Raw genomic sequence first — 15,304 nt, 5'->3', positions numbered from 1 at the left:
TCTTCTTCCTTCCTCTCGATTCGATTTTACGCCGATCCACACGCTACACGCGCCCCGAAAACGCACTGCGGAAGAGGATTATTCGGTCGTGGCTGTGGCTGTGGCTATGGCTGTGGCTGTGGCTGGGTCTCGGCTACATTCACGTTGGAGCGCCGCGCACGCTCCGTAGATGAAACAACAGATCCTAACACCGGTATCATAACATACGAGCAACATATCGCGTGACAGGGAACACAGGGCCCCGCGCCTGACCCTCTGACCCCTCGAGTTTTGTACCCGGGCCCGGTGAGTCAGACCTTTGTGAACTCCTCGGTCGAAGATGCCGCCGCTGCCCCGGGGGCCTCACGAAACTTTGGGGCACAGTCTGGGTTCGGCCACGTTCACACCGGTCCCGAATATCCCGGATCTTTGATTCGCGAGATATTTTTTCATTTCGTTTTCATACTCGTTGTATAGTCACCCTTATCGCCGAGGGCTCGCTGATCATTTTCGTATAACATATCGCCAAATACGCTTCCGAGGAGGGCGAACCACGGCCGTGGCTTAGGAAACGCCGTTACTTTTATTAATGGCTTCCAGGCACCGCTGACGACGAGATCAATTAACCCTTCTAACCGAGGTGTCAACTCGCAGGTATATTTTTCCCACCCTGTGCACTACGCTAATGAATCATGATTATATACTTGGACTTGGAAAGTAATGATAATGCTGTAATTTTACAGGGATCTAGCTGATGGGGCAGAGTTAAAATCAGTTAGTAGGTATATTATAGGTAGCGTAGGCTGTAAAATCATGAAACAGGCATAGCGGGTGATACGATACATACGGCATGGTATGAGGTTCATTTGGTGAAAGTCAAGTCGAATTTCCATACAATGCGGGATCAATTTGAAAACTCGCAACCTTCGGTCCTCGCGAAGGCTCTTTAAACTGCAAGCGCGGAAGAAGTATAACATCAGTTTGCATTCTGCAGCCTGACTCCAACGTTTGCATTTAAATTTGTGAAATTTACGATCGCCAGATTATCATCGCTGATCATCGTATTGTACGATATTGCGCAATTTCCCACAACAATATATTGGCTATAATGTATTCGCGAATTTATCCGCCGTTGGCCATTTATTATTTACCACATTTTTTTGTTTCAACACATGCAGCTATACTATATGTATATGCACACAGTTTCTCGTCAGCGTGAAGATATGCGTGTCGAGATGAAGATTGAGAAAAAAGATATGATCGGTGTTTCGCGGGTCAAAGTATCCCAGGGCATGGCAGGGGCCGACTCGTATTGATCCCTTGCAAGAAAGAGTGAGAAGGAAAGAGAAAAAGTGTTGCACAAGCAGCGTCCACCTGTCGATTCAATGCCGCCGCTGCCTCCGCGAGTGAGTGACGACGATGCATTATGACACAGGGAAATAAAAGGCGGGGTAAAATATATATACATATGAAGTACGCACTGCTGTGGAGTGTATCGCAATTATGCATGTACAGAGATTAGAAGATACATAATATGTTACACGCGCGTTTCCTGAAGCGAGTAAAACGCGGCAAGTGACAATATTTATAATAAACTGCAGTTGCAGTTGTGTATTAAAATTATTATTCAATGATAAAACGAGTAGTAAAAAAAAAAGAATAAAAAAATAAATCCATAAACAAATAAAAAGGAAACGGGGAATTTGCAATTAACTCACTCCATATTGCGTCGGTCTTGCCTATGTATATGCGCGTAATTGGCCTTGCCCAGAGAAAACTTTTACATGTTTTCGCACCATTTGCATAATCTCTGATGCGAGCGTCGAGCCGTCGATCGATTCATCGATCGGTTAATTTAAATACTGAATATGTACCCCGGGAGCCATTAGCTTGTAATTATCGTTACTTATTGGCAGTAAATGGTCTGCGGTGGGATTGAACACGGACGCAAGTACATACCTACTTACCCCGGTGCGATTACGTTGATTTCGATTCTATTTCTTTTTTAACTCAAATGCCTCGAAGCTCCCGGTAACTTGCGATCCAATCCTTATCTGCGTTCGAATAATTGAAATAGTTTATTCATTTTTTGTATGTTTTTTCCTTCACTTTGCACAGTCAGTCGTGAGGAACTTCAAGTCCTGGCATTAGTAAACAAGAAGTTATTTGATATTCAAATTATGACCATATTCGTGATGATAATACCTACACGACGCGTATATTACAGAGAACACGAGTGCGAAATATTACACCAGCATTGCAAAAAGCAAACGCCTTCTTCTCTACAAGACAATAGAGAATTTATAGTTATAATGAGGTCTCGAGAAAAACAAAGTCTATAAATATACAAGCCATAATATGTGGTTGGAAGTCAATATTCTGGGTATACATTATTCATCCAGAAAATTTGTCAGAGCCGAGCTAGGCATCGTAAGTTGCGTGGGGTTGGATATATATTACGTAAAGGATTATTTATGTGCGGTGATTATTACACGCGTGCGCATTACGACGAGAGTCTAGAACACACAATGTAAAACACAATGGTCTTGTTAGAAGAAGAGTGAAACAGCTATTATACCTCACGTGTTTACTTTGAATTGAGATGCTGCGAGAGAAACCGAGATGCGGGTTTACCGCATATTCCGCAAAACTGTCGCTAATGATTCCAGCTACTATTTTTATCCAATGATTTATTATGCGTTGCATGTTATGCGTCTGCTGCCCCGATTACAGAATCTCGGAAATGTCGAGAGGAATTACGCAGCGTTCAACTTTATATACGCGTGCACGAATAAGTAAACGCTTAATTAATGTAAATTAGAAAAACCGCGAAGGGGGATAAAAATCGCAGAAGTTAGAAGAAAGCTGAGGTATACGTATGCAAGCGGTCATCATTATCATCATCATCATCATCATCGCTGCGTATTGTATTATATTATATACCCGAGTTTGCCAACGTGAAAAATTTTCGCCCGAATGAAAATAAGTAATTTGGCGAGAGAGAAAGAAAAAAAAAAATTAAACGTGAGAAAAAAACAATGAAAAAGTAATGACGTAAGGCACGAGTGAAAAATAGCGGGGTGGATGAAGTTGACACTTTAATTGGCACGGCGTGTATACAACGCAAGGGGAGCCGCGTGACTCGAGCGTCGCATCGGAAACAAGTTTCGGACGCCCACGTTGCGGTCAGTAAATGAGTAGAAGCGCAGTTATTTTGTTTCAAGAATGAAAAAAGGAAAAAATAAAATGTCATGAGAAAGAAAGAGGGGAGAAAATTCAAAAAAACAAAAAAACAAACAAGGAAATGAGATGTCAACCGAGAGGTTAATCGGGGATTTGTTAATTAACGTCGAGAAAGCGGAAGATCGGTGCCGAGTAATATTTCTTATTAAAGCGCTATTCGAGGTCGCTTGCAGCTAAATTAGCCGAGATATATACGAGAGAACAGACGTCGTGGTTGAGGTAAAAAGCGCACGAGATGCAGCGACGATGACGAGGAGGTAAGTTTATAAGGCTGCAAGTCGGGGTACGGATAGAGAAGGTGAAAAATGGATTGGTGGCTGCAGGCAACCTGCTTGAAAATAGCCTTGATACATTTCGCCTACACCGTAGTGAAGAAATTGTTTTTCCTGTACCTTCCGCGTGGTCGTATACCAGCATGGGCGTCCAAGGACACGTCGGCGAAGTCCTGCAGCGTCTCTGTCGCCGATATTCCGCAGTAACAGATACCCAACGCCTAATCAGCACCACCGACGATATTTGCCCTGAGCGTTTTTTCTCAATCCTCGTCGGCCCCGCGTGGGATAATAAGATTTTTGGATTCTTTGAGGAAATGGTACGAACGGTAGGTATTCAGAGTGTAAACGTAACGGCCTTGGTGATAAAGTCATGGTCAGTTACCGCGTAGTTAACGCGAAAGTGAGTTTCTCATAAAAGAGTAGGAATGTCGAACAAACGAATCAGGTGTAATTGCACCACTTTCGAATAATAATCGTAACAGCTTATCATGCCGCGGGAGCACCTGGTCAGAGCAGGATAAAGTTGGATCAACATTTGTTGGATCTAATTCCAGCTCTCTCGACTCCGGGGATCTACGTCGCGAGGACGCATAACTCTGAATCCCGGCATTTACACAGTGTGCGACAGCGGGCAAGAACCATAATTGAAATATCTATAAGAGGTAAGTAATATACAGTAGGAAGCAGCGTGCGGCTATGGATACATTTGTAGTCACCAGGCACGTGTCCGTGGTTGAAGCGACGGTGCAGTTATAATTCACGAAAGGCTTAGAGAGAGAGAGACAGGGAGGTCAGAGCAACGTTCAGGTGCATCAAAATATTTTTTATTTCGGTTCAGCACCGCGATCAGGTGTTCATAGCGGAAAGGAAGGACGCGAAGTAGCGGTGACAAAACACGCGGCAATATCCGGACGAAACCAGGTGGCGTACCCTAGGAAATATCATACCCCGGTGTACAACCACCACGACAGTGATTCGTTGTGTTAATACACGGACAATGGAGCGTGGGTTTAAGTCAGCGACGTCCTGCGTGGGATAACTTTATCGCCTTGACTGCCAAGTCGAAAACAACCGAGATTCGTTCCTCCTCTTCCTCTCGATCTCGTTGCGAGATCGTGTTTCAGAAATGCGATCGACCTTGAACGTACCTACGTTCATGATTTTCAATTTGAAACACGATCAAACCCACGACTTCGGAGCCTAATGATAGGTAGCGAATACTTGAACTGAACTTGCTGAACTCAAATTAAATGCTTCGACAGTTTGTTTGAACAGTATGAATTGTTGGAACGCAGAGGACCATGCACATTCTAGGTTCCACCGAAGACCACTAAATTAATCCCTTTTCAGACTGAAGAACCGCGGTTGCTTTCTCGACTAGACATTGTTCCTGCACAGTTACTGAATGTAAATATTATACAGGTGAAGGTAACGCAATGTGAAATGCCCGTTTGAAATTTAACCACGATGCAACTGCAGTGTTCATAACCAAATTTGTAGTATATAGCGAAAAGATATATGGTCGATAGCATGAATCCATATAGAGATGGAAGATGGGGTGTGTTGGGTTTCTTTTTGAAATTTGAAACACTAATCCTTCCAATTTACCGAATAGCCTGGTGAGCCAAGGTTTTCCAGGTAGTTATAAACACCCTGAGTAGCAGAGCGAAGTTGAGAAACTGACTCATTTGAGAAACCGGTTTAATCACTGCCATGCCTTCTCATTTCACTTAAACCCGAGAATACTATAACATACAGATATGCAAGGAGAAAATCGCGTGCGCCGTTGCAATGCCGGCAGACAAAGTTGGGCGAGGTTGTATTACGAGAAGAGATGGTTACCGCATCGACCGCCCCCGCGGGTGTCAATACCTGATCGAATTCGGTAGCGAATGCGGAGGGAACGAATTCAGGAAGGCGATTTCGCAGTCTGCCGACGTTGGTATTAACTAGCGACATTAGCGTAGGCAGAAAGAGCATGGCGTAAAAGATCCGGTAGGTAAGTTGCAGTTTGCGTGCCTACAGTGTACACTCACGGATGTGGAGAGGAGTGCAGGGGATGCCCTTTGGAGAGGTCACCTGGCCGTGCCTAGCGCGTTGCTAATTATTTATCCCGCGAGTTATTAACGCGAAATTACCCTCCCGCACGGAGGTGCAGTGCAAACTCTCACAACCCGCGAATGCACCCCGACTGCAAGAACCGCGGCGTACGTGATCTGGATGCACGTACTGCGCTTCGCTTCTTCTCCTCTTCCTCGTCTTCGTCCAGCTGCACTCTCACTACGTCTCTTTATCTCTCTAGGCTCACCTCGACCGGCGGGATATTCGGCCGATGTGGGTTGGTGGGTCTAATTAGCAATTAGCAATTTATCTCACTTTAATCACGAGGTTGCATAACGCGTTCATTCCCTGCCCGTCTTCTCCGCGCGTGAATGCAAGGGAGGAGGGAGCGCGATCATCTCTGACATACCGACTATAATATCTCTGCACCAAAGGTGCCTGCGGCGCGGCGAGAGAAGCGGTGATAGAAAGTTCCGAAAAATTGTCGAATATTTCGCGCTTAATTAACCTCGCAAAAAGGCAATTATCCTGCCTCATGACGACGGTGGATAATTATTTTTTCGCTTCGATTTCGACGATTATAGCCTCTGTATACGGGACACCTCGTATGTTTGCACACCACCTGGGAGGCCCTCGAGGAAATTCGCCAAAAACCGTTACCTCAGCTCCTCACCGATTTCTTCCAGATCCGCACTGTGCCAAGTCGGGTTATAGATCACGATTTAAATTTCAATGATCTCTGGCCCCGTGACCGCCGGAGCAGGAACTCCCAAATAAGTGCATGCACTTATGGTGCAAGAAAGAAGAACAGAATCGCTAATCTGTTGAACATCGGTTCGGCAAAGTGCAGCAAATCGATCACTCGCAAACTGACAAAGTAATCGAGTCGCGATGGTTGCGTATTTTTTTTATTCACCGCGTTTTGATCATGTCGAGGCTGTCAGTCAGTTATACAAAAGAGAGTATCGCGTAACAGGGAGGCGAGCGTGTAATACCGCGTCAGGAGATGAAGCTGATTGAGCGAATTATCAACGATTATCTTAATTAGACGGTCATTGTTGTGTCCCACGCTTTCTGCTGCCCACGGTTTTTGGGTCCGGGTTCGAAGCTCGCCCTCCTTCTTTACTTCGGTTCGAAATTGATGCGGATATTTTGCAGGTTGCCGCGGATTGATCCCCGGTTATTTGAGTATACTCGGCATTCACTCTGCGAGCGTAGGCATTCGAGTTTCTGTCGATCTCGCGATTGCGGGATGAGTGACACGTCGTACGGCCGGTTCGGTGATGGATCGTAAACACCAGTCTCGCACATACCGGATTATCCCTTGACGGCAGCTGGTTTCGGCCGCGAAATAAATTGCTCGTCTTAAGTGCGTATAGCAGGGTGATTCAGGTACCATGCAAGAGAAAATTTAATTTCTCAAGGGTATGAGATTCGTGTCAAAACCACGAAATGCATATTTTCTTTTTGGAACATCAATCACACTGTAGTATGAAAAGGTTGACACTAGCATTCAGTGACGTTATTTGATCAAGAGCAACGGTTTTCTAGGTGAGAGCCTGCTTACCAATCGACGCTGCATGAATCGCATAGTTGAGTTTACGCAAACTAGAATTAACTTTCATGGAATTTGAGTATAACGTTCAGTTCAGCACTTGCAAGCTAGTTTTCACAGCGCACCAAAATCACCCCGTAAACGAAGCGGTTGTTGAAGCTTAGAGAAGCGCCTGCAGTTATCAATGTAAGCCTGTTGAATAGCAAACACGCACCGCGGATTGCAGCCGGCGGACGTAGGGCAGCTTGGAAACTGCAGTTATTGTTTAGCCAGTCGATTTATGCGCCTCGTATAATAGTTATAGATGCTCATAGTCCAGGCATACGGGTAAATCCTAACACCTTCGATACGAGGACCGCCCACTTTGTCGTATTTCTGTACCAGGTTCCTCATCGAGACTCCTTGGAGTCATTGAAAACAAGTACCTCACATCCGCATCTGGGAATTATTTATCAAGGATTCTGCAGGGTGGTCCGATCATTTCCACGTCACTCGGTCTTTCCTTGTCTCTTGCGATTTTCAACCGACACGTTTATGGTGGATTCGCAAGGCGGGGTGCCCGCAGAGCCAGCGCCATGAGGCCGCAACGCGGAAGGAAGAGAGGAAGTACCGTTGACCCTGGAACGTGTCGCGGGTGTCGCGGGTGCCTCAGGACTCGGTCATGAGAGTTCTTTGGCTCAAGGGTTTCGCGCGCGTCTCGCATACTAAAAAACCAACTTCCTTCCTCTCGTCACTGCTTTCCGTCACAGTGCCTAGTCACCGATGAATTCTAATTGCTCGTGAGTTTCTATCGAAGGATAACTATTCCACGCTATCAAACGTGCAATTAAAATTCGGACGTTATGATCTGCGGGGTGCAATGTGCAAGTGATCATGGTCAGGGATCCTGTATGGTTTCTCGTTCACAGAATTTCGCCGATTTTCAGAGACACTTCAGCGAGACTTTGAGACTGTGGTGCGGTATCGGTTCCGTTAGCTCGGTCGAATGCGAGGATATGCTTCCGCCGGGGAAGTGCGACGTCTGCGGATCGCCACGACGTTTATACATGCAGAAGACGCGTCTCGGTCGTGCTCGATGACCGCAGCAGTTATTTTGGTGCTGCCAATTATTAACATGCGCTGTTAGGTGGTTTATGAATTCAAGAAACATTCGCGTTGAGTATATATGAAGCTCGAACATGTTGTGCTTCGGCAGCTTTAAAAAATCCGACTATCCCGAGAGACGAAGGTATGTAACCGACCTTATGTAGACCAGAAAAACCTCGGTAATTTGGAAAACTTGTACAATCGTAGGTGCGGATCTTCGCAACCGTAACATGCACATATAGGTACTCAAGTGAAGTGCGAAACGGAGGGCGTGATGCGGAATCGGACTCTCCAGTGAGCCATAAAAGTTTCCAAGCTTTTTATGATCAGAAATGGAAAGTTATGATCTTGTTTTCGTTCAATTAATTCGACTGGGTGGAGTGTGCAGGGCCGTCCGTCTGTGGCACGTTGCAGGTCGCCGAGAGCCGTCGGGAAGCACCCGCAATATACAACCGACGTGAAGGTAGTGTTAAAACACGTTTTTATACAGGCATTTATAATTGGGCACCTCGTTCGTTCCTCGAGTGTTAAACCGACGGGCGATCTTTAGAATTATTACCATTCGCTGGCGGCTAGAAGCGTAATTATGATGCTTAGCGTTCTAGCTGAGGATATGAAATTATTTTTTGATTACATACCCGTTGTTTGGTAACGGTTATTAATTCAACGGCGATATTGCACCGGTCTGGGTAAGAAGATATCTTACTTAATTTCCCTGTCTCGGATGATTTTCACCCTCGCCTCCCCCTCACTAAGCATAATGTTCTGAATTTCTTGAACCTCGGTAGGTATCAGAGAAATGGATCAATGGAAGAAGGAAGATGCCCAAGCGTTATGAGCATGAAATGGCCCTTCGTCGCCGAGTCAAACGCTTCCGTTCGAAAATTTCGAATCTTGGAATCTGCGAGGGGGACAGGGGATGTAGAAACACGATTTGCTCCTCGTAAGCAGACAGCCGAGGAGGGCGGCAGTCCCTTAGACTTGACATTCGCCTTCCGCCCGAACACCTTCCTACGCCCCGGGTCACCTCGACATCGCTTATACGTGACGCACCGTGTTACACGTGTAGGTCGCGACTCACCGAGAGCCACCGATTTACACGATCGGCGTGCTTTACTTTCTGATCGGCTCTTTGCAGAGTCGTACTCAGCCGGTTCGCCCACGGCCCGCCTCCCGTATGAATATGCAACGACATTGTATGATTTATGTACCTAGACACCGGTATTGAACGAAGCGAGCGAGTCGCGCTTTGTACTGCTATCATTCGTGGTTCATTCAGAGACCTGTGCCATAAATGCGTTCATAGATCGGCCACCGCGCCATTCAAAGATTTGTTTATGCAGGAAGTACACAGTTGACGGGATTTCGAAGCAACAGAAGGACCCCAACCGACCCGATCGATGCGTCGGATTTTCGTATTTTCCGAGGAAGCGAATACCCGCCTGTTGCTGCAGGAGTTGCAGGTGGATATTTAGACGTAGGACTGAGAGCGGCTGGATGATAGTGGCAAGTGCAGTGCGTGGCTTGGCTCTAAACTGACGTTCGTCAATTAAGCCTGACGCGAAGCAGGGGAGCGTGTCGAGCAAAAAACATCGGCGAAGCTCACTGGTCGTCGTCACTCCTCCAGTCTCGCGATCAAATCGATCCTCGGATCGCTCATTAACCGCTTGGTGATCCTGATCGGGTCTTTAGCCCCTGTACCGTCATTTCGCTCGACTTTTCCCTCTTTTTCTCGCGGATAACTTTTTGCTCGTCGACCGGCCCCGATGCGACGTCCCCGGATTAACCTGCACGCGGATACGGGGTGAAGTCGGAGCGCCGGTGATCCACGGAGGCGTGCAGCGCACGCACGGACCTCAAAGGTGGGCGCGCACCGTGCTTTCGTTTGCGGGAGAAAAAGCAAGGTGAGGCCCAGGGCGAGTCGAGGCAACCCGATCAACGAGCAAAGAGATCGGGGAAGAGAAGGGACCGACCGGGGCGCGAGAGATACGGTTAGAAGTCTATTTATACCGATGATGTCATTTCTCTCGTTTCCTACGCTTTCGCGATATCATAACCACCACTTCGAGTGCACGGCTGCAGCAGAGCAGAGCAGAGCATGGCAAGGCAGGGTTGCATGCGCCCACGCGCGTGACGTCCTGCCGCGGAGATCGACGGAAATGAGAAAGCGAGAGAGACGCAATACCGGCGTGAATTGAAGGTCGTCGAGGAGCGTAGGCCCTAGCTAATAATCGATGCCCTTCCAATATTTTCGATTTCAAAATGTATGAGATTCATACTGTTGATAACCGAAATATGATACCGAAACCTTTTTGAGCTGAGATGGTACTCCCTTGATTTTTACCAACGTTAAGTTATATCCGCGTCAAGTGTTTAATTTCTATAGTCCAACTAATTACCGTGAAAATAAGAGAGAAAGAGAGAGGGAGAGAGAGTTAATCGATTATTTAATTTTAATATAACCAGCGAGCCAGGGTCGGGAGTTCGTAGTTTAATAACGCATTAGAGTAATGCATCCCTTTAAACCGGCTCGTAACAGGCCCTGGAATTCCAGGGTACAGCTGCGTAATAACAGAGCGCTGTTTTTAACATGGCGCCAATTATTGGCGCTTAGGAGTCGTTATTAGTCGCGCATTACAATGCACCCGCTTACTGAACGCGCATGAGGTCTGGGCACTTGGTCGAAGCGATGCGGCAGCTGCGTACTGCATCGTAAACGTGCACTTGCCTTGAAAGTGATTATAAGTTATAACTGTATCGTTTATTCAGGATAGAAGCGCGGACGATTTGTATTCCAGGGATTATGGCGCAGTTGATGCGATGCCTGGCTATCGCGCGGGGAAATTTTCTGCTATAATGCGGCTAAATAATAGCCAGTAACAATAACAACAACACAGTAAGAAACAATCTTGTAACGATTGCAAAGATGAATGGTAGTACATGCGATAATAAAGCGTTCTACCGAATGAGTAAGAGAGCCTCAAAGCAGTTGTACACATTTTTTAGTATACATTAGGATAAGTGGATGGGATGTGTTTTAACAATTTAATTATTTTTTTTAAGCTTTGATGAAACGTTCGATTAAAAACCGTTAAACTCCTATTCATACCGAGACTGTCGATCAAAAATAACAAAACGATAAAAAGTTTTTACAAATTTGCAAACTTTGTACAAGTTAGAACATCTGAGGGCTGGCTCTTTTTCAGACAGTTCGTGTCTCATGACGATTATTTTGATTTGCAGAAAGATGCGAGGAAGATCGGGTAGATATACGCGTACGTATGCCTACGCAGAACGTTCGATCAGATCGTGATTAATTAAGTGGTAAAGAAATTAAATCGCGATCTTATGAATATTCATAGGCAGGCAGACTGCAAATGTATTTCGCATACACGATCGAGTCAATTTCAGTTTTAACGGAAAGCCACGCGATCATGGCTAACGAGATGCGACAAGTCCGGTAGCGGTTTGCGTGGAGGTGCGCTGCTACTCCTTTTCAACGGATAGCATCCCGTATAGTGAACGATCGTGCATAGGCTATCAAACCGTACATTTGTGTGCTGCATGCGTGGCTCGACGCACACAGAGACAGGGACGAAGAGAAAGGAAGAAAGAGCGAGAGAGAGAGATAAAGGTACTCACACTCCTTGTTGCGGTCCATGGCGTGTTGAAGCGGAGAGTCGTCGACCTCCGCCTTTGGCGGCGATTGGCTGCCCTCTGCCATCCCCGTGCAGCCCGGTCCCGACGGTCCTGTTTTCCCTGCTGCGGATGTCACCGCTTCCACCGCTGCTTCCAATATTTTCTCCTGCTCCTGCTGCTGCTGCTGGTGGTGAAGCTGTTTTTGTTGCTTCTTACCGTTTCCACCCTCCACCGAGCGCTCCCCCCTAACACCAAAGAAACAAATCTCAGGTTTACTTCGCGGCTTTTTTTCGAATAAAACTCATCAACCTCCGCGGAATTTAGGGAATATAAAGAGAGGATAATTCGCTAGATGAAATTATCTGGTCAGAGAAAGTAAAGTCTCACCTCTCCTCTTTGCCGTCCCGTTTTACTTTCTTCTCAACTTTAGCGTCCTTGTCTTTTTCCTTAACTCCTTCTGTCTTCTTATTCTTTGACTTGGATTTGTTACCGTTCTTTGCGGTTTTGTGGGGTTGTTGTTGTTGCGAGGTGGTACCGGCGGCTGCCGTCGTGGTACCGTTCGTCAGCTGTGACGATGAGCCGCTCGAGGACGAACCCGTCGCTCTGCTGCCCGTATAATCCTGCGGATCACCCAAGTGGGACCAAGTTATACTGATAACGAAACTCTGGGCCATTTTTTTCTTTTCGCGATAGATGTTTCGCAAAAACTGAATACACCGCTTAAACAAGTGTTTTACCTTGAACCACTCGGGGTAGATGGCACTGATGGTATCGAGGAGGTCTTGATCCAGTTGTATCCTCCAAAAAGGAGAGCCGCTGTCCAACCTGTGGCTAGACTCTGAAAAATATGAAAAGAAAAATACTTCGTTAGAAAACCAATTATGCGCCAGTCGTTGAAAGCACAAGATATTTGAAACTAAAGGGGTGTTCATTACTGCGTGTGATCATGACGATGTAACGAAAAGGGCGACCTTTGACCGGGTGCTTCAATTTCCGTAAAATAAAGCAGAGAGTAAAGTTTCGAACCGAGAGAATTTTCATTTGACGATCGGGCAAAGCAAATCCGAGTCGAATCCTTGGGAGGATTTCTTCCCTTGGTCCTTGACAAGAAATAACGGTGGTCACGGTGGACAATGGAATTGTCCATGGAGTTGGTCGACAATCAAAATAATGTTCTCGATCACACTGAAAAATTTCATCGGCATACTCAAAGTTCCATTGCCTGCCCCTTAAAAATAATTTCTTCCCCATAAGGGCTAATGGTCAGCAGCGACCGATAGCTCAGCGGGTAACATCGGCGCATCGAAACCTTCGGGAATCCAGCGTTGCGGTTTCTTTCGCGCATTCCATGGAATTCCCTGTCTAATTTAAACGTCCAGTCGGGTCGCCTCGGCGTTGAAAGCAACAGAGGAAAGCGTCGCCTCCCGTCGGTGGGGGGAAGAGGAGCCTACGAGGATGACGGCGGCGGGGTATCGAGACGCTGGAGGCTGCCCTGCAGGATCACCTCAGACATTGGTAAAGTAGAGACTTAAAAGTTGAGGATCAGAGGAGGGGCTGGGGGAGGGACGAGAAGGAGAGCAAGAGACGTGGACCTCGTTACGACGGCATTCTCTGACCGGGGCCCGACGCGTGCCCAGCCTTCCTGATCAACTCCGGGTGAGCTCGTTCCTCGATGTCTCCCGCGGGACTTTCGGGCCACTCCGTTCTTCGTTCCTGTCGAATTTATCAGCTCTCTGTGCCACGGCACCGCCGCCAATGCCTCGGTGCATACCTGCCGCGATGCGGTGCTACGTCGTCGATACTCTACGAGCCAGGCTGCCGGGGACACCTACGAGGATGCCCACTATCCATCAGTTGGCCAAGACGATCTAGCCAAGGACTGACTTAGGAAAGGAAATTTTAACAAAAATAGGAGTCGCTCCTCGGAGCTGTTCGTGAAAGTCGAGAGGATGAATAAGGTTCATAGTCAGCCGGGGGAATGAGCAAATGGAACAAATAAACTAGAGGAGTTTCATCCTCAGCCTCCTCTGGTGATGGGCTGATCGGAGACATAGAACAAGGAGGAACAATTGACCGTTCGATGTTCGGTAATTCCTTTAAAAAGTCCGAGACCACCTTTCTTCGTCACGAACCAGCCAGTGGGAACACACCCGAGCAGACATGCCAACGACATTCCCGAAGTGCACCGGAGTTTTTCGCGGCTGCCGAGGCGGTGACGAGTGACTCAGCTTCGGAACGGCCTGTCCTCTCTTATTCTCCTCTCCTCCGGCTATATTCCTCTTTCCTTTCCACTCGCGACAAACCCGATCGATACACTCGGCCTCCAGCGCCGCGGTCCTGGTTCAGACCGGACCTGGAAGATTTATCTGCCCGAATTTCGCCGGGGTACCGATGTCTGCGCGATTCCAAGGAATGTATTTCGCATTCGGCCTCTTCACGGAATATGTTCCAGGTCCGCCTTGTTTTTCCTTACTCTTTTCAATTACAAACGAGGTCTCTCCGCAGGGCTCTATTATTGTTTTCGTTCTGACATGGTACAAAGCTGCTCGCCACCTTAACGGCTAACTCTTCGACGGTTGCCGTCTTTTTGAATATCAACCACGGGACCGGATCGGATCCGTTCGATCGTTAACGACGCGTAGTGGAACTACAACGGTGGAGATATTTTCACGCGATCTTCTAGCAGAGATATCAAGGGTCAAAGAACATCCCTCGGGATTGACGAAGTTGGCCCGGTACGTGATCCTCGTAATAATTCCACTTCGGCCAATCACCGACTTTTTACAATATTCGTCGAACGAGATTTCGATCGTGATGTATCGGTGGCGAGGATCGCGTCGCCGCTATTAGGCGCACCGCTGTACTTTTTGTGTACCAGACGTACCCGCATGTCCTAACATCGTGTCCCAACACGCGTTATAACCATAAGTAATAAAACGTATATCGATGGTACCGGCTAGATGTATGCCAGGCATCGAGTCAAGCCGGCGAACCTAGCTAGCCAGCTATCGACCGAGGAATGATTCACCGCGTGATTTACAGCTGTACCAGTGCTGCTTGCCCGTGTATGCATACTGATTGACTATCTATTCTGCTCTCGAGGACTATAGCCCACTAATCATTTATTGGGTTAAGGTGAAATCTCAAACCTGCTTCGTGCCTGGATATTACACGCTGTACAGTGTGACCTGACGGCGTGAGAGTATTGTCGATTGTGCCGGCTGTCCTGCCGTGGCATGGTGTAACGTAACAAGGGGTACCAGAAAAATTCTGCCTCGAGCCAGCGAGACTTTCGCGTGACGATTATTCCGCGTCACATTTCTGGCGACCAACCGCAGCTGGTGGGTTGACGTATTTTCTTTCCTGCGGCACGCGCCACATAAAAATATCCCTCTCTTCCACGTGGTGCGTGGCAGCATGGAATGCGCAGCACCGCGAGACAAAAACCCAATTCTCGATCATCTGG

At 47.2% G+C, this 15,304-nt stretch overlaps 1 protein-coding gene across 2 annotated transcripts in view; it reads right to left on the bottom strand.

The window, feature by feature from the left end:
• LOC124413689 (myocardin-related transcription factor A-like) overlaps window positions 1–15,304 on the bottom strand; it is a 169,090-nt gene that overhangs the window by 46,351 nt on the left and 107,435 nt on the right. For both annotated transcript variants that reach the window (XM_046894421.1, XM_046894422.1), the window contains exons 2-4: window positions 12,576–12,676; window positions 12,226–12,458; window positions 11,842–12,083 (exon numbers count right to left, since the gene is read on the bottom strand). In XM_046894421.1, coding sequence (XP_046750377.1) covers window positions 11,842–12,083; window positions 12,226–12,458; window positions 12,576–12,676 — 576 coding nt within the window. The remainder of the gene's footprint in view (window positions 1–11,841; window positions 12,084–12,225; window positions 12,459–12,575; window positions 12,677–15,304) is intronic.

The sequence above is a fragment of the Diprion similis genome, chromosome 12, assembly GCF_021155765.1.
Source record: "Diprion similis isolate iyDipSimi1 chromosome 12, iyDipSimi1.1, whole genome shotgun sequence".
Classification (NCBI taxonomy): domain Eukaryota; kingdom Metazoa; phylum Arthropoda; class Insecta; order Hymenoptera; family Diprionidae; genus Diprion; species Diprion similis.
Note: the sequence above shows the minus strand (reverse complement) of the source record. Positions and strands in the feature narration are given on the sequence as shown.